Source organism: Gopherus evgoodei, chromosome 5, assembly GCF_007399415.2.
Source record: "Gopherus evgoodei ecotype Sinaloan lineage chromosome 5, rGopEvg1_v1.p, whole genome shotgun sequence".
In the NCBI taxonomy this organism is placed as follows: domain Eukaryota; kingdom Metazoa; phylum Chordata; order Testudines; family Testudinidae; genus Gopherus; species Gopherus evgoodei.
In genome coordinates, this window is record NC_044326.1 from 4,169,099 (window position 1) to 4,189,116 (window position 20,018).

Genomic DNA, 20,018 nt, shown 5'->3' on the forward strand with positions numbered 1-20,018 from the left:
CTCACCAACAGTCTCTCCACACTTTGTCCTGAACAGCCATCCTGCATTTTGTCTTGTCCATGTTAGTCTGTAAGCGCTTTAGGGCAGGAATCACATCTTATTCTACGACTTGTAAAGTGCCATGCACCATTATGACACTATTGAAATGGTTCCTGATAAGGATACTCTTCAGATCAAGTGCTATACAGTGAAGAGTCAGGAAAACTGAAGTGTTTTTCTTGAACAATTTTCTTCAAAATTCTTAAGAGACAATGATAGTTGCATGGCTGGGACAAATGTCCCATCGTTAAGTCAGTAGCTTTCATGGAAAAACAGGAAAAGGACTGCAGAGATCTGGAGCACATACTCCTCACACAATCCCTAATACTGTTAGATTTTGTACCATCATTTTGTGTTTTTCAGCTTTTTACCTATTCATAACATAACTAAAATGAGAAATGATCTGAGCGACTGTAGATTCCTTGCCTGGCAAAACGCTGATAGCCCTTTCCCAACAAAAAGCAGAATGACAACACGTCAAACCATGATCACTCTGAAAAGGAGAAGGTTCTTTGAAAAAAAATAATAATTGGGGGTAGTATCACCATACTGCCTCTTTGGGGATAAAGAATTGTGCTACAGAACTGACTTGATTACCCAGTGGGCCCCAAATAATCGAAGCTAAAACATTCCTAAAATACACCTCAGCTGAATTCTCACTTTCGCAAGCAGCAAAATGAGCAGATTTTTTTAAATCTACAAGATGAAGGGAAGTTATCGAGCAAGGCAGCTCACTGAAGGTTCCCTTATGGACGGCAACTCCATTCAGCATGCATAGCTTTCCTAGCCAGCTGAAGAGTGACAGCTTCCAAGCATGCAGAGATTATTGGAGTGTATTCAGTTTCACAGGCAGGGATCTTGAGGTTAAGGGCATCCACCTCTGGCCTTCTTCATCCCCCATCAATCCTGCCTCAATCAACAGGTTAAAGGTGAAAGTGGGCCTTATCACTCAACTGGTGTCCATTTCCCTGATCAGATGACTGCCTCACAATCTCCTGCAATTAGAGGGCATCTTCCGCCAGGGTGGGGAGGAGAGGTTTGTTGCTACCAACAAGCTGGCTAACACCATCTAGCTACGACTGTTTAGAATCACTCTCCATTACACGGCAGATATTTCAAAGTGACAGTTGTCTGATTTTAGGTGTAGGGAACTGATGACACATCCAAAGGGGCTTATTATCCCTAAGGATGACAATGAGAGTTGAGCGAGCTCAGCAAAGAGCAGGATCAAGACCCCAAATTTTAATAAATAACTAAAATGTGCTCCCAGTCTAGATGCAACTTTTCCTATTCACCGAGGTTCTGGGTGGAAATGGAGTTTTATCTGATTGCTTGTTCCACCACTGAAGGAAAAACAGACTAGCAAAGACATCCACATAAAATGAGTGCTCATACATTTCCTTGCACAGTTGTTACGATTCAACCTCTCACGGCATTGGGGGCGAAATTACATGATTCTCACAATAAGCTTCCACTCTACTCCTTACTTAGATAGGACCATAATGTTACTTCGTAAATGACAACTGATTCTCTGACCCGGGAGAGTTTACAACAGAAGGGTCCAATCTTTCTGATAATTAATATCGAACCCCCTGCTACATTTACTCCCACAATATCCACAGGAGTACACTGTAATGAAAGAAACCCAGGCAGAATTTTTCTAGACTAACTGAAGCACTAACAGTATATGTTTGCACTCTTGATTTTTTGTTTGAAGGCTCTGGGGAGTATCTAGGTTGGCTAAATCCCCAGCATGCCAATACATCCTTTCTGGATCAAGGGTGATGGGTTTTGATGGAGTCTGAGCAGCTGAATGAACTAGGGGGTTGTGTGAGCTTTATATAGTTGAACTGCAAAAAGCCATGTTTAAAGTACCATAAAGACTAGCTTAAACCCACCAAAGCAGGGAAATTCAGAGTTAAGGCTCTAAATCCACCTTCGTGCTTTTTATTTTATTTGTTTAACTTCTTGCAGAGCAGTGTTAGCTGAAGACCGTGTCAGCCTGGATATCAGCACAAACTCTGATTCATCTTTCATTTGTGAGTCAGACATTTAGCATTAGGTAATGAATTGATTTTGAAGAAAGGTGCCTTTTCAAAATACTTTTATTTTTTACTGCCCCAAAAACACATTCTGAGCCTAACAAGCAAGCAAAACATTAGCGTGGATTCTGGAATCTGCTGCTAGCTCTTTTAGGATGGTTTAGTTCCTCCACAGAGAATTCCTCCATCATGCTTTCAGGAGCTGCAGGGTTGAGAGAGTCATCCTAAGCAACACCCACTTGGCCTATGGCTAGGTCCAAGGTTGGGAAGGGGCATATTCAGAATCAGAAGGAGTGTATGTGGCTGGAGTGTGTGTGCGCTCTGCTCTGGACAAATGGACTAACCCATTAGGGGGCCATTCAAAGCCAACAGAAATAAGGACAGCGCTTGGCAGTCCAAACGCACAATCCAGGAGGAAAAAGATGACTTAAAGCCACCTTGCCTCTTCCTATACCCATCAAAATGATCTCTCTTGAGAAGTGCAGTTCAGATTCAGTGTCATAGTTCCTTCCAAGAAGGGTGCACTGTCTTAATTTGACATGGCACTACCATAAGGAGTCGGAAAAATAAGAAGGGGCTGGGGGCAGGAGGACTAGGTGACAATAAAAAGATTTTGACGACAGGACAACGTGGCCATCTTGAGGATTTTTTTTTCCATTATTTGTTGTCACCTTTCTGCTCCTTCACTTCTCCCAGGTTATTGGTGGAAATGAGTTTTTAGGGACAATTCAGTGTCACAGCCAATAGATTTGAAGAGGACATTCTAAGCGCAAGGAATGGCATGGAACTTAGGCCTAGCACCCCGTGTGACCATGTCAGACAGAGCAGCCTCATGGTTAGAGCACATGAAGTCGCCATTAGAACACTTCGGGTTCCACTCCTGGCCCTCCCACAGACCTGTTGCATCTTCTCTGACATTAAGCTCTTGGTAATTCAGTTTGCTCACAGATTAAATGAGCGTTATACTTACTTGCTGTCATAAACAGATAGCTAAGGGTTAATGTTCTTACACCTGGAAAGAAGTTCCTGAAACACCTGACCAGAGGACCAATCAGGAAACCAGATTTTTTCAGATCTGGGTGGAGGGAAGTTTTGGGTGTGAGTCCTTTGTCTTGAATCTCTCTCTCTCGGCTACGGGAGGATTTCTGTTTCCTGCTTTCTAATCTTCTGTTTACAAGTTGTGAGTACAAATATAGTAAGGCAGTAAGGTTTCTATTGTTTTCTTTGTATTTACATGGACATAGTTGCTGGAGTGCTTTAAATTGTATTCTTTTTGAATAAGGCTGTTTATTCATTATTCTTTTAAGCAATTGACCCTGTATTTGTCACCTTAATACAGAGAGACCATTTGTATGTATTTTTCTTTCTTTTTTATATAAAGCTTTCTTTTAAGACCTGTTGGAGTTTTTCTTTAGTGAGGGAATTGAGTCTGCAGCTCACCAGGGAATTGGTGGGAGGAAGAAGTCAGGGGGAGATCTGTGTGTGTTAGATTTACTAGCCTGACTTTGCATTGCCTCTGGGTGAAGAGGGAAGTGCTTTCGTTTCCAGGACTGGAATTAGAGAGGGTGGACTCCCTCTGTTTAGATTCACGGAGCTTGTGTCTGTGTATCTCTCCAGGAACACCTGGAGGGGCGGAGGAGGGACAAGGTTTATTTCCCTTTGTTGTGAGACTCAAGGGATTTGGGTCTTGGGGTCCCCAGGGAAGGTTTTTGTGGGGACCAGAGTGCCCCAAAACACTCTAATTTTTTGGGTGGTGGCAGCAGTACCAGGTCCAAGCTGGTAACTAAGCTTGGAGGTTTTCATGCTAACCCCCATATTTTGGACGCTAAGGTCCAAATCTGGGACTAGGTTATTGACACTTGCCTGTTTCAGAAGGGTGTTGAGAGGCTTGCCCTAGTGTTCCTAAAGCGCTCAGAGATCCTCACTTGGACAGCATTATCAAAACCCAAGGTATAACTACTCACAAATCTCCCACAGGACTAGCTTATTAATGCAAGGATCATCAATGAAACAGTTGTTTAAATGGGGCATAATGAACCCATGACTTTGCATATGACGTACCGCTTTCCAACAACGCATTATGGTAAATATTTTCAAAATCAGGCAACTAAATTTAAATATGGATTTAGAAGGCTAACTTTAGGCACCAGTTTTTGAACATATTGACCTATAAAAGTTAATTTTGTGCCTCCCTAGGCTGAGCTAAAAGACCCAGCTCTGTTAGCTCAAAGAGTGGTCCAGCGAGTTACACTGCATTAGCGAGGGATGCACAAGTAGCGACCAAAACCTATGAAATGAGGGGACTGAGTAGGGATACAACACAGAGGGAGAGTACTGTAATGGGATGAAATGAAGGAAAGGAAAATTTATGCCGAATATCAGGAAAGATATCCAGATGGTACAAAGCTATAGTACATTCGCCTCCCAGGGGAGAGGTGGAAGCTTCATTGCTTGGGGGGATTAAACACTAAATAGGAAAGAAAACACATCTAGGCATATGGCAGTAGGGCAATGCTTTACAAGCTGTAGCTCACTGACATCAACAATCCAGGAAGCCATCTCCTGCTGCATCAGCAGACTGGAACTTTTAGGCTACTTCTACCCTGCACCTGAGTGTGCACTCCCCAAAGTGGGTAGACAGACAGGCGCTAGCTCTGCTCCAGCTAACACACTAAAATTAGCAAGTAGCTTGGGAGGTGATTAGGCTAGCCACCTGCGTGAATACCGTGGAAGTCGGGAGGACTTGTAGTTGGGAGGGTCAGCTGACCTGGGCCTGTGCCACTGCAGCCACATTTCTCACGCTAGCTTGATCAGATCTAGCACTTGACTGTCCCTACCCGTAGCGTGCCAGGCTGTGAGAGATGGGGAATATTGCATGAGGAGCTGGCCTCTCCCTGACAAAGCAGTCTACAGAAGGATTTAGTTAAGAGAGTTACTGCAATAAGGAATACTCCTGCCCTGGCTGGGAGGTGAACTGGATGGAACCCAATGGGACATTTTGTCGTGTCTGCCTTCTAGGATTCCGAGATTAACGCTGTGATTAGCCATGTTTTGCAAGGTCTTCTCTTTCAACTGAAAAATAGGCTTCAAATACGCAAACGAGTGTGTGGACCAAAGACATGTCAGAGGGTTTGCCACTATCTTAGCTTCCGCTTCAGGGAAATATTCAGTTTAAGCGACTTAATCTCTCTCTCATGGTTTGCAGATGGCAGTATGTATTTCATCAACGCATGAAACAAGCCATTTTTGACATCTTTTAACAAGTATTTCTACACATTGCTGCACACTCAGTGGGACGGGCACTGTCCAGGTGTGGCCCAGGACTAAATCTAAGCACTCGGTGTCAGGCTCATGCAATTGACTGTTTTCAACCTGCCTCTAGTTTATGAAACTAGCCCTATGCAGAGAATAGAAATACATTTTCTTGGAAAAAATGGGAGAATCGTGCTTACTCTCAAGCTGTCATGACCCGTTCTGGAGGCATGCTTTCATGCTGCTGGCTGGCGAGCATAGCCTTGAATGCAATTACTTCCTAGCATGAAACTGACAAGAGCAACACAAAGCAGACTGCAAGGACGGTGCAGACAGCATCGCAGTATGAAAGGTGTCCGTTGGCATGGGGCTAAACACACAAATCTCTCATTTCATCCAACTTTTACCACCAAATTCTGATTAAAAGATGAGCTGGAGATCCACATTAAAGAAATAAATGTATCTCACCAAAAAACCTTCCAATTAACTTTACCATGTCTATGAATGACCAATGAATTGTTTTTTAAAAAATATGGCTTTTCACTTTTTATTTCATGCTACTCATAAAACAAGGAAGGCTACCTATGATTATATAGATAACGTGGGAAGCTAGGGAATATGGCGGGAGAGGGCGAGGAAAGTGTATATTTGAGGGAAACATACTTTGATTGTCATTCAACGTAAACCCACAACCACAACTGGCTTTGGGACACAGTAAAAGATGCATATAAAATGTTTGCTGTTTGACAAGTGGTAAGCAGAACAGCTGTTATAAACTCTAAGACAGCAGTTGTCCAAGTCTTACCCCACTGAAGTGGTTTGAAGAGGTGACTTTCAAATTTAGCTCTGTCAAGTTCCTACCGTTTCACATGATAGAACAGTGACAGAGCAAAAGTGTCCGTGGAACACCCCAAATGCATATTTATAGAAAAACAAGGGTTCGGGTTTTTTCAAATTGCCTGTGGTGAGAAAGTCAGCACAGCTCCATGTATGTGCAAGGGGTGCAGAAAATTCCTTGCAGGATCAGAGCTTCGCACAGTGAAAATCTGTGCAGATAGGGAATTTATATTTATGTAAAATGTCATGCACTGCCCTGTATGAACAAATGATATCTGTACTTCCCAGAGGCTTTAGAATGACACAGCATGGTCAATTACCTGAGCAATACCCTACTTGTATCAAGACAGCATCACTCCCACACTCAAAGATATAGTGTTGCCTGTCCTGAACTGCAGATTCCACTACGCAGGCTGGGTAAGTCAGGTCTTTACTGTACCCCAGCACAGATTACATCTTCGGCAAGTTATCAAAAATGCTGAAGACCAGTTAGTGGAAGAGAAAGAATAGAATACACTTAGCAGCAGGAAACTTACAAACAAATACAATTAGAGAAAACGTGTGTAGAGAAGAGTATTTGACAGAGGAGCAGAAATACTAGAAAGGAAACACAAGTGGACCATCGTATAGCTGTATCCTGGCTCATGCTGAATTCACTTGGGTGCATGCTGCCCTTATAAACCATATTAACACTACACGTACGCTGGCCAGCAGTTAATACACTGCTTCATGTAAGTTAAACATCGGAGAAGTATTTTTATGGCATTTAATTCTTTAGGAAAAAACCACAGCATTCCTCTTCAAAATCCCTGCATTCATCTGCGTCTCTTTGGAGAAGAACCAACACCCCTATATTAAGTAAAACACAAGGTCATGGGTGCTTTACTGACAACTCCGCATGTGGTGTTGAAACACTTATGTATGCAAAAGCATGAGATTCAGCAATGACAACTCATTTCTTTCCTGCGAGGCATTTAAGACAATATTGCAAATGGACCATACATGTAACCGAATGGATAAGTCTGATATGGAAACAAACCATGCAGAACTGAATTCCCAAATGTAAGTGGGTGTGTGGAGATTCATTATCCTCATCAAACTTTAATGTAGCTTTGCAGAAGTGTCATTCGATGACAGATTACAATGCACATCAATTGGATTCGGAGAGGGTTCGCAATCCATTACGGGTTAAAAGCTGTTCCGGCATGAATCAGAGTCACAGTGGTGAGGAGATCATCGATACAAGGGATTATGCAGATTAAAGAAATACCCTGTGCATCTGAAAGTTTTCAGAATGCAAACTATGTCAACCCTGAAAACAAGAGGCACTGCATCATTATGGCAGGAGAGACAAAGCAGGTGGGGTTTAACAGACAAAAAAAGATTGTTTTAATAGGAGAGAAACATCAGTCATCGAGTCTTACTTCATTCAGACTTTCTATCCAACCCCATCCATCTTCAGTGCCAAGAGATGACAGGGCCCTGCTCCCTTCTTCCCCCCGCCTGGTATATCAATAATGCCCATTTCTACCATAACAAATGACTCGCTAGAATGGCCCTTTCCCCTAAACTGGCTTGCCAAGCTCTAGGGATGCCTTAGTACCTGCTACGGTTAACATGACTATAATGGGATCCCTTGTGAGGCAGGCATCAATGGGCGGAGCCTTTTGTACCCATCTTCATAAACAGCCACTTTGTCATTCATGGCTGGGGAATGTCTGCAAAAGAGGGAGCTAGGGGAGAAAAAAAAAAACACATACACACACCCTACACAACCCAGAATGCAAATTCCTTCACCCTCCTGAAACGCTTCTCCGGGCATTATCTGCGAACAAAAGTGCTCCATGCAGGCAGTCTCTGCATCACTGCTCTCTCTGTCAGCAACACCTGCTTAGTGTCAGCGCAGAGAGTTTCAGTTATCTTTTTGCCATGTCTGCAGAAGCCAACCAGAGCACAATGGGCCCAGTGCTCTCCCTTTCCCCTACACCACCAACTCATTCACCTCGGCCACTCCTAGGACCCTGGATAGCTAAATAAGTTGGCGGTCTTGAGTACTGGGGAGAAAGGGAGAGAATATAGGTCTCTGGCCTGAATCACCAATGCTGCTTCCCCTCCCTTCCCTATTCCTTAAGACCTGATGGTCTTCAGTCACACATCTTAAAAGAAAAACAAAAAACAAAAACACAAAGACTTACTTGTCTCAAGTCGATGAAGGCCAACTGCAGTGTGTCCCCTTGGAACCCAGGCACTGGCCCGGATCTGGCAAACTCTGTGGGAAAGAAAAGAGGATAAAAAGCGCCTTTAACTAACCATGGACAGGGAGATTGGCAGACGGATGACAGGGAAGACAAGAGAGACTGGGGGAGAGGAGGACTGCACTTCTAAGGAGTCATGTCTCCCTCCCTTCAACTTCTTTGTTTGCCCTTCAAAATTTGTGTCATCAAAACACCATTAATTCCACCGTCCTGACAGCAAGGAAACTGTACTAATTCGACCTGAAATTTATTCCCATGAGCCGCACTGGGCTTCAGAGTATTTGTTTTGTGAATGGACAAACAACTTGCAAAGAAGAAAGGGGAGGTGGGGGTGGAAAAGTTTTTCCTCTCAACACAATAAAATCTTCAGCTGTGAAAATCTTTTCAGTTCCGAATGCTATTTATATTTTAGGGCACTGAAGGTATTTTCTAATTTCACGCCTGTCACCGGGTTCCATAAGCATTCATCAAAAAAATATGCCCAGCAGCACCATTAATTATTCTGTAGCAGATTATCTGCATTTTCTGGTATGAAACATTATTGCCCGTATACAAGCACCCAAAATGGGAAGAACTGCCCCCATTGTGTGGCCTATTCCTTTATTTTGGAGGTGGACTTTTGACATCTGAATAACGTTGGTTTATAAAGCAAAGAACACTTCCAAAGCCACGTCTGCCCCTTTCTGGTGTAATCCGGCCCTAATTCTACACTCTGGTGGTTTATTTTTCTTTTAATGTATTGGTTAAACTCAGTCTAAAACTAATATGGGGGACCATACATTATGATTTCAGGTTAGAGGATCATTTCACAGCTCTTGGTTGATAATTCTCACAAAGAGGCTGATAACCGTATTTCTCCTTGCTGAGCACTTGCGTTGAAGGCCTGTTTCAGGCCATCTGATCTTGCCCAACTTTACTAAAACAACCATTAGAACGACTCTTCATACAAAACCAGGACCTCACTTAGATACAACGATCATGACTGAATCTCCAACCTCACTTTACTCCCTCATGTCTAAGTGCACGTGGTTTGTGAAGTCACCTAGGAATACCATACGCCAATGGTGTGTCCTGTGCTTTTGCCTGGCTCAATGTTGTTGCTTTCGTGGAATTACAACCTGGGACAGTTTGCAGGAGACACTGTTTACTTTGTGCCATGCCTGTACAGAAGAAGAAAAAATGCTCCAAGCTACAGCTTTTAAATAAAATGATCCCAATACTCATGATTTAGCATCTACTTCAGCACAGTTATTCATCACGTCAGGACTTTTTAAGATCGGGGAGCAGCCCTCAGCCTAGCATGAAGCCTTCACAGAACAAGAAGGGTATAAAGGAGGATAAAACCAAGGTTTTACTTCCCATCTTCATGCCCAGACTAAGGTACTGAGAGATAATATATGGTTAATCACAAAGCCCTAAATGGTTCCACCTCATTCCATATATTCCCTTCATTGGAAGCCTGCTTCCATTATTTTTCTCACTTTGAAGTAATACCAAGAAGGAAAAATACATTTAAGAATCACATTTTTAAGGCCCTGATCCTGCAGTCCAGTCGCTTGAGCAGTCCCACTGGCTTTAATGAGCCACACAGAATTTGCCCTATTTCCAAATTCTCACGCAATTAAGATCATTTGTCCCCCCCTCCACCGCAACCTTTTCGTTCAACTGTCAGAGAAGGCACATCCTGCAATTTGGAGATTGGCTGCCATGTCCTTCTTAAAGTGCCAATTTTCAAATGTCCATAGTTTTACTTTTTAATATTTTAAAATACCAAAACAGTCTAAACTGGCATTATGACTAACCTCTCAACCAGGCATTTCCAAAGTGACTCTCACTGTAGTACAATAAAGGAATAGAATATTTGGAAAATTGCAGAAAGTCAGAGGCAGTCAGATTAATAAACAGCTTTTCAAAACCAAAATTCCACACCTGTGCTACTAACAGAAACTTAATTTAACAAAGAATTTTAAAAAATCTATTTAAATTTCACCATTCAAGATGTTTGGCAAAGAAAGGTCCATCTCTGATGGTCCCTATATATGAGCATGAGGCCTAAATTTAGGCCTGTATGTTTGACAAGTTTGGTTTTGATTTGCATTTGCACATCATGGAGATTGTATATTTAAACTAGGCTGCTCAGTTTCGAGTCAATTCTCCAGGTACAGCACACTGGGCTGCAATGTCTGGGCTGCAAACAGTCCAGGGGAAAGTTGAAATTTAAAATGACAAACTATTTTCATTGAATTAGTTTTAAATTTCATTAAACTATTTATATTCATTTTACTGTGCATTTTGTATAAACTTATTTAACAGACTCAATTTCACCCGTGTGCTCACGGGACAGTCCATGCTCTAAGAGGGACTTAAGCAATGCAGAGGTCTCATGCAGGTGCTCTGAAAGAGGTGATTTTCTGTTACATGCCCATCCGTACAGTATCTAGGCATGTTCACATAATACAAAAACCCAATATTAAGCCTTTAACTTTGAGCATATACTATCTGAACACCACGCACATTTTAAATGCAGCAAAAAGCCTTCTGGCTTCCCAAGAATGCATGAAAAATATTATCACTGAGATGGTGTATTTAAGGGGCCTGTCTATAGATTTACTGCACTGGGGCACCGTGTTGTAACAAAGGCGTGTTTTGAGAGGGGCAGGAGTAATGCTTGCTTCTATGGATGTGGCCAAATCCTGTTATATCTATAGCCAAGTGAACACTGGGAGAAATATCAGAATTTTTTTTTTTTTTTTTAAAAGCCAGTTTGTAAATTCAAGTGTCTAAAAGCTGCTAGGAACTAATTTAGAATTCTAAACTCAACTGTAAGATTCCCAATTTGTGCAAATTTGGCTTTCAAATATTCATGATAATTTGTATGCAAAAGATCTGCTGATGATATTCTTGAAAGTTTCCAGATAAGCAATATATTCCCAAATCTTGTGATCTGTTTAGGGGAAATTCAAGGTAAAAGCCATCCCATTCATTACTTGTGTCCAATTATTAGCTCTGCTCTAGTTATATGAGGAACCATGTTACAACCCTGTCTGTAGTGGAGAGTCGCACACTTTAATAAACAGCTGTAATAAAGTATGGTCCATCCTGTGCAGGGAAGAGTAACCCATGTTACAGCACCTCTGTATTAAATATATCACTAACTCAGTAAATTCTGTAGTGCAGAGTGGCTCAAACGGTAACTCCTCAAAAAACTGGTGGAGGCATGTATTGCATGAATAATACATCCAAGGAGTGAAAAAGGCCATGAGATGATTATTATACTACATGTATTACAGTACAAATGAGATCACAGATCTTGCTTATACGATGCAATGTGCATACTGACTTCAAGGGATTGGAACAGGAATGAATGGGGTGTTTCACCACATTATTATTACAAAGTACTGCAGCACCCTCTGTACTCATAGTTCACGTTTTACATACCAATGCCACAAACTTATCTGGGGAAAGGAAATGGACAAAGTCCTTCTAAAAAGGAACAGAGCTTTAAAGGAGAGACAGCCAGTTCTTGGTTTTAATCTCCTCAATCAGGTTTCGGTACAGTTTTCTCAGAACGACCTAGCACAGCGGTGGCCTCGGCACTGTCAGATTCGTTTATTGTACTTTCTTCACTACCAAGGCGAGCGGCGAGATAGAGCAAGCCACCTACCACACGGCCCCTTGAGCAGAAAATCACAAGAGAATAGAGCAGATCTGTATGCGGCTGTTTGTACAAAGCATTTAGCCAGGCTAAAGGTTTGAGCGGCTTGTGTTCAGGCCAAAGTAGTAATGTCTTTGCAAGGGCTACAGCTAGGGACAGCCAGGGCAGGTTACAGAGGGACTCCAGCCTCTTTTCCAAAAGGCTTCTCCAACGAAAGAATCAAGGAACTGCTAAGCAATGAACAAAGAATAAAGAGTTCAAACACACAAGGAAAAAAGGCACCCATTGTAAATTAATGATACAGAATTTCAGAATCTCCTTTCATTTACTACTGTACACAGCTATACATGCAAATATACAAGTACAGAGAGATTCTACTACATTGTGTGTAGTTAGGAGTAAACACCGTTGGCTTCTTTATTCCCAAATTCACTAATTTAGGGACAAGGTTTTCTGCATGATACGTGTCCCACCTTCAGAATGATGGTGTGGACAGGTGGTACAAAGATTTTGTTAGCACTCATTTACTGCAATCTGCATAATTTGCACATGGTTTCACTACTTGTGAATAATGCAGTTATCCCAAACTCGTGCCAATTAAATGTTTATTCCAAACCATGAAGTTCTGTTTTTACACACACACACACTCTCTCTAGGCCTCTTTTGTCACTATAGTAGCTGAATCTATATACACACACATGTTTTTTCTGATATAATATCATGTGTATTATGTATTTTACACACACATACCCCCTTGCAAAATCCTACCTTCCCACTTGCCCATGCTGTTCAATATTTTTGCCCCATGTCAAGATGATAATTATAGAAGCACATTTTATGCATGGGCTCGTAAATGCTCAGAAGACTTTTGCAAAGCTGACACATATACTTTATTACTCTTCTATACACTAACATTGTTGGTAGGACTAGTGGAGGAGGTGGGTTTTTAGCAGACCTTTGGAGAGAGAGAAGGGGGTTTGGACTATAACAGCTGAGAATCTGTTGCAGGCAAAGGGGTGGCATCAAGGTAGGGTTTGAACTGTGGCTGCCAGAGGCCTCCCCCCACCCTGTTATGGGATTATGAAGTTTCATACAGAGAAGATTTAATCCTAGATGCTACAATGAGTCTGGACCAAATAAGAGTAGAAGGGGACAAGGGTTTTTAAATCAATTTGATATTATGAAAATCACTGAACAGTAAGGAAACAGAAAGGGCAGGAAAAAGACTCGGTAGGGAGGAGCTGGAAGAAACAAATTAGGGAAATCTTGGGTGGCAGGAGAGAAGCAAGCTCCTCCTATCTATCTGGAGAAAGAGCAGGAGGGGAGGGCTAGCTTGGTAGGTGTTAACAATATGTGAGAGGACACAAAGATAATCGGCACATCTGGAAATGAGGGACGAATAAAAATTAGACATTGCAGCCCGGACGGCAATCCTGTAGAGTATCTAATGAGAGCCCCAGACTTCACAGTGCTCCAGAGCTGGGATGTATAACAGCGATCGAGTCTGAGAGTTGTAACAGTGGTGGAGCATAGCTGAACAGCATACAGGGTGGAACTTGAGATGTAGGAAAGAGAACATGGGAGCGAAGGGCAAACGGAGAGAACTAAGATGCAGGTGTGCTCAAAGGTATGTATAAAGAGGTGGGTGACAGTGAGATTTTGAACAGAATTGGGAAGAGGAGTTGAGTGAAGAGAGCAAATACACAGCCATAAGATCCATCAAGGGAAATACCAGACTAAGTAAGAAGACTAAAGGACTTGGGGATGGATAGGAATTTGAAGGACAGATGGTGACAGGGCTCATCTGCATACAGAACGAAGACCCCAGGGAGGACAGGAAAAGGAGATCAAGATGTATGAAGGAACAGTTTCCACCAGCAAGAAAGTTGCCTGCTATGGAGTTATTCTCAGCTTCCATAGTGCTGAAAAGGTCTATGGCTTTCTCTACAATATCCTGGGCAAGGAATGGATTTCCACCAGTAAGCAGTCTCAAGCAGAGGATGTACACGTATATTGTATCTATTTATGTACAAACGGCTAATTGAGCAGAAGATGCATATTGTGGATGGCTCAGGAATAAGAATCAGATTGGGATACTTCCAGAAAGGGATGGGGGCAAAAATTTGCACAGAAAAAAGGAACACACGCATAATCTGTACACATTTTGGACACCTACATACATGGTATGCCTTAGTGTGTACCATACATTTACACACATTCATTAAAAAAAAATCGAGATGTGCATGTAACTTAAAATAATTATGTGCACTAACTTTCCTCTCTCTCTAATCCCACCACATTGTTACTAGTACTCGCTGCCCTCTTATGTGTGTGAGACAAACATCTCCCACTTTGGGTGCAGTAGAATAAATTTATTAGTGATGATGATGATTAGGGTTAGGGTGGAAAGAACTCTTAGGGGTCAAGTTAAGGTGAATGAGTTTGGAGGAGAAAAGTTCACTGGAGAAGAGTCTTGAAGGAGCAGTAAAGAGGAGGATGAGGAGCACTGCAGGTGGTATGGAGGTCTGCAATGCTTTTAGAGAGAATAAATAACAAAGCAAGCAAAGCTTCATATCCTTTGGTTGCCTGAGATTCTGCAGGAAGGTGCTGGAATACGAGGATGTATGCGTAAAGAAAAAGAACAGGAACTGAATACATGGCCTAAATACAGTGGATTAGAACATATAAAACAAAGCACAGTTTAGTTGCTAGAAGCTAAAAGCAGGAATCAGCTGGAGGTAAATGCCACACACAGCAGAACTGGTTGATAGAGAGCTCCCTCGGTAGAATCCAGTGTTAGTAAAGGAATTGGTGACAGGTAAGAATACAGAGGTCCAGAAGTGCTGAAGACAGTTAGTTGGGCCATGCTGAAAAATGGAGTGATATTGGGAATGAATAAAGTTTCTTGCCACACAGGGGAGGCTCCTGTTTCAGCTAATTCACAGAAACTCAAATATCAGAGGGGTAGCCATGTTAGTCTGGATCTGTAAAAGTGGCACCTTATAGACTAACAAACGTACTGGAGCATGAGCTTTCGTGAGTGAATGCATCCAACAAAGTGGGTATCCACCCACGAAAGCTCATGCTCCAATACGTTTGCTGCTTTCCAAAACTCTTTGCTGCTTTCACAGAAAGTGTGCCCCCCCCAAATGGCTAATAGGACACCATTAAAGTACAGTTTTTCCTCATCAGGGCACTAAACACAGCCATGCTGCTGAAAAGTACCAGGCATCCCATTCATTTCAATGGATGTCAAAGAAAACTGCATAGTCACTACCATTTTTCCTGGTCATCATTGTATATGTGTTTATCTGTACCAGTGAACAGATAGACAGTTCACACAAGACTCACTGTTATATAAATTTTGATGGACTATGTGGGTCCAAAGAGTCAGAGGTGTTAACATGACTGTGCCGCTGTCCAATATTTAACTGTGTTAAACAAGGTTCACGGTTTGGTATACAGAGACCTCAGCCTCCATAGCACCAGGGCAAACACGCCATTAAAATCTTTTTAACCTTTTGTTAAAGATATGGAAAAAGCGGTAAAACTAGTTGAAGAAAAGTATTAAATAAGGCTTTTATTTTAACCATAAGACTTATTCCCTTTTCCTTTAGCTGTAGAGGGATTTTATAAGGAAAACCCATTTGTTGGACAGTCCCTTAGATGGTATTAACTGTCCTTTTTGGGAGAAAGAGAAGTGAGTTGAGATGGGCTGTAGATATTGTTAAAGTCCAATCCCGTTTCCTAGAACACAAGTCAAGACAAACACGCACAAAAGAGGAGAACAGCAAAGACAGAAAACGCAACTTCTGTCTTCGGTGTTAACTTTCACTTCCACCCTCAGTGCTGGAAAAACACAGTCCCACAGTACATGGTTTTATCAGCCGTTCCGAGACATGGCAAACTTCCCAGCATCAGACTGTGTGGGGCATGGCTTTTGGCTGGCTCTTGTGTCACCTGCTCACACCAGTGCTGCAGAAGATACAGCATTGGCCAGCTAAGCCAGACTCTTATTAGACAGCAAGAAAAAGGAGATGGATAGGAAAGAGAAGAAATAAGGAGAGGAAGGAAAAGGACACATTGGGGGGAGAGGGGGGGAAATTCTCACATCTCAGGTGGTGTTTGGAATTATGCTGGAGCCAGTGGAGGAGGTGATGTCATCTGGATTGCTCTCTTGGCCTGGTCTGGTCAGGATGTCTCTCAGGATCAGGATGTCAAAGGCCAGTGGTGTCAGAGTGGATGCTGGGTCCCATGGTGGGGCGAGCAGCCATGAAGGTGAACCTCATTCCTTCCCCTTCTTTCAGTCAGTAATTTTTGTGCTTGTTCTCCAGTTCCCCCAAAGTCTCCCCAAAATGAAGTGATGGGCTGAATAGCTCATCCTTTCATTATTTTGTCCACCAGTTAGGCCTAATTTCAGTTAATTGATTTTCAGTCCCATATTTTTCTTATTGATCTTAACACAGTCCCTGAGTTATCTCAGGAGGCCATTTTATTCACAATAATTCAGTCCATCTCCCTTTTACACCTTTTCCTATCAACATTTGTGTGTGATTGGAAAATTTATTCACTTCCTCACAATTCGGGTAAACTTGTAGACACAATTATAACACTACCACCTCCTCTCTCATTTCCCTCTTTCCCACTAACACGTCTGAGCATCCAGTGAGAAGTAAAATTATATGGCAGACTGGTAATTCCTCAAAGGATGTCTAACTATTAATGAGTGTCGTCTGTTTGCACATGCAGGAATTACAGGCAGTTTTAGTTCATCGTAGAATCCTCTCAGTTGCTCTAAGTGGCAATGAAATCACTCTCATCCCTAATGTTGGTACATCTGTTGGTGTTAACGCAAACACTGGTCTCTCATTCTCCTCCAAAAGACTATGACATTTGCCCCAAGGATAAAGATTAAAAGATGGATGCAGCGACAAATGGAGCCCTGAGTGTAGTTTTGGTGCTTCTGAATTTAGGGTCTGACTCTGGTGTAAAAGATCTGGCTGGTGAGAAAGCAGTATTAGAAGGCGCACTGATAGGGCTAGCACAGAGGTGGGCAAACTTTTTGGCCTGAGGGCCACACCAAGGTTCCGAAACTATGCAGGGCTGGTGTAGTGTATGAAATTGCTCCCGGTAGGAATGTGCTACTTACAGGGTACTACTTACAGCAGCCAGTCCTGGTGCTCCGCGAGTAGCGCATTCCTATGGGGAGCAATTTAATACACGACATCCAGTGGCTGTCGCAGTTTCACCACCCAGAGCTCTGGTGGCACGGCGAACTCAGGCTGTGGGGGAGTGCCTGGGGGCTAGCCTCCCCGGCTGGGAACTCAAGAGCCGGGCAGGACGGTACTGCAGGCCAGATGTGGGCGGTGGGCCGTAGTTTGCCCACCTCTGGGCTAGCAGCTCCTAAAACCAAGGATTACTCAGCCAAAAGGAAACTCTAATTATGGAGTCAAGTATCAGAGGGGTAGCTGTGTTAGTATGGATCAGTAAAAAGCAACAAAGAGTCCTGTGGCACCTTACAGACTAACAGATGTATAAACTTTCATGGGTGAATATTCACTTTGTCAGATATCTCTTTCCTTCTTGATATTTTAAAGTAGTGATTCTCAAGCCTTCCAGACTACTGTACCCCTTTCAGGAGTCTGATTTATCTTGTGTACCTCAAGTTTCACCTAATTTAAAAACTACATGCTTTCAAAATCAGACATAAAAGTACAAAAGTGTCACAGCTTGCTATTTCTGAAAAATCACTTACTTTCTTATTTTGTCTATATGAAATTTTAGTTTGCACTGACTTCGCCAGAGCTTTTTACGTAGCCTGTTGTAAAACTAGGCAAATATCTAGATGAGTGAGGTACCCCCTCGAAGATAGGCCATAGAACTTCCCCCCCAGCAACATTCCTAGAATATATCCTGTAGAAAAAAACGTAAGAACATAAGAACGGCCGTACCGGGTCAGACCAAAGGTCCATCTAGCCCAGTATCTGTCTACCGACAGTGGCCAATGCCAGGTGCCCCAGAGGGAGTGAAGCTAACAGGCAATGATCAAGTGATCTCTCTCCTGCCATCTATCTCCATCCTCTGATGGACAGAGGCCAGGGACACCATTCCTTACCCATCCTGGCTATTAGCCATTTATGGACTTAACCACCATGAATTTATTCAGTTCCCTTTTAAACATTGTTATAATCCCAGCCTTCACAACCTCCTCAGGTAAGGAGTTCCACAAGTTGACTATGCGCTGTGTGAAGAAATACTTCCTTTTATTTGTTTTAAACCTGCTGCCTATTAATTTCATTTGGTGACCTCTAGTTCTTATATTATGGGAATAAGTAAATAACTTTTCCTTATCCACTTTCTCCACATCACTCATGATTATATATACCTCTGTCATATCCCCCCTTAGTCTCCTCTTTTCCAAGCTGAAGAGTCCTCGCCTCTTTAATCCTTCCTCATATGGGACCCTCTCCAAACTCCTAATTATTTTAGTTGCCGTTTTCTGAACCTTTTCTAGTGCTAGAATATCTTTTCTGAGGTAAGGAGACCACATCTGTACACAGTATTCAAGATGTGGGCGTACCATGGATTTATATAAGGGCAATAATATATTCTCAATCTTATTCTCTACCCACTTTTTAATGATTCCTAACATCCTGTTAGCTTTTTTGACAGCCTCTGCGCACTGCGTGGACATCTTCAGAGAACTATCCACGATGATGCCAAGATCTTTTTCCTGACCCGCTGTAGCTAAATTAGCCCCCAATCTTGATTTAAAAATCATCAGTGATGCGCCATCACAACCCTTTGTAAATTGTTGCAATGGTTAATAACCATCACTGCTAAAAATATATGCCTTATTTCCAGTCTCAATTTGTCTAGCTTCAATTTCCAGATATTGGATTGTGTTAATCATAGAATTATGGAAGATTAGGGTTGGAAGAGACCTCAGGAGGTCATCCAGTCTTACCCTCTGCTTAGAAGGACCAACACCAACTTTCTTAGCTAGACTAAAGAGCCCATTATTGAATATTTTTCCCCATATAGATACTTTTAGACTGTAAACATGTCACCCTTTAACCTCTTTGTTAAACTAAACAGATTGAGCTCTGAGTCTGTCATTATAAGACATGTTTACTAATTCTTTAATCGTTCTCATGGGTCTTCTCTGAACCCTCTCCAACTTATCAACCTCTTTCTTGTATTATGGGCACCAGAACTGGACACAGGATTCCAGAAATGGTTACAGATGTGAAGTAGGCATGTTTTTTGGGAAAATATGACACCAAGCTACAATTCTCAGGGAACTGAATGGTGTGTGCCACATTCTTTAATGCTTTCTCTTTTGAATGAGCTATGATTAGGATATTGTTTAAGATGTGTAAAGATCATCTATAGGGATATTAATATTTTGTAAAATACCTTGAGTAATATGTGAGACCAAAATGCAAAGCCTTATTCTGTAGTTGGAGATCCTTACAAGAGGAGAAAGGTAAGAAATTATGATGAGAAGGCTGAACAGAGGTATAGCAAGTAGGCTTCTGGAACTTTGGCCAAAGTTTCAATAACTCATTTCACAATTTCCATATTGAACTTGAATTCCCTCAATGACTTTCAAACCCAACACTTTTTGCTGAATTTCCCTTTTAACAGCCAAATTATCAAGGTAGTGAGAATTTCAGAGAATGAGCCCCCACCCCCCAAGTTATCAAATTGAGCCAAACTGAATCAAATTCAATAAAAACATCCATTCCTCTAAGGCTCCGGACAAGGAAGAGCCCGGAACTCCATTTACTTCAAGAGGCAGAACAAATCTGACAGATGTTTCAAAGGGGTGTGCCTGAGCCTTCAGATGCCGACAGGTCTGAGCTGCGTCCACAACAGCAGAGAACAACAACTCACTGCTGGATTGTCAGACATTTTAAAGTACAAGAAAGTAAA

General features: G+C 42.2%; 1 protein-coding gene across 1 annotated transcript in view; it reads right to left on the reverse strand.

Moving 5' to 3' along the window:
* LOC115652963 (exocyst complex component 6B-like) overlaps positions 1-20,018 on the reverse strand; it is a 176,894-nt gene that overhangs the window by 96,058 nt on the left and 60,818 nt on the right. The window contains exon 6 of the mRNA XM_030565625.1: positions 8,366-8,439. Within this exon, the coding sequence (XP_030421485.1) occupies positions 8,366-8,439 (74 nt within the window). The remainder of the gene's footprint in view (positions 1-8,365; positions 8,440-20,018) is intronic.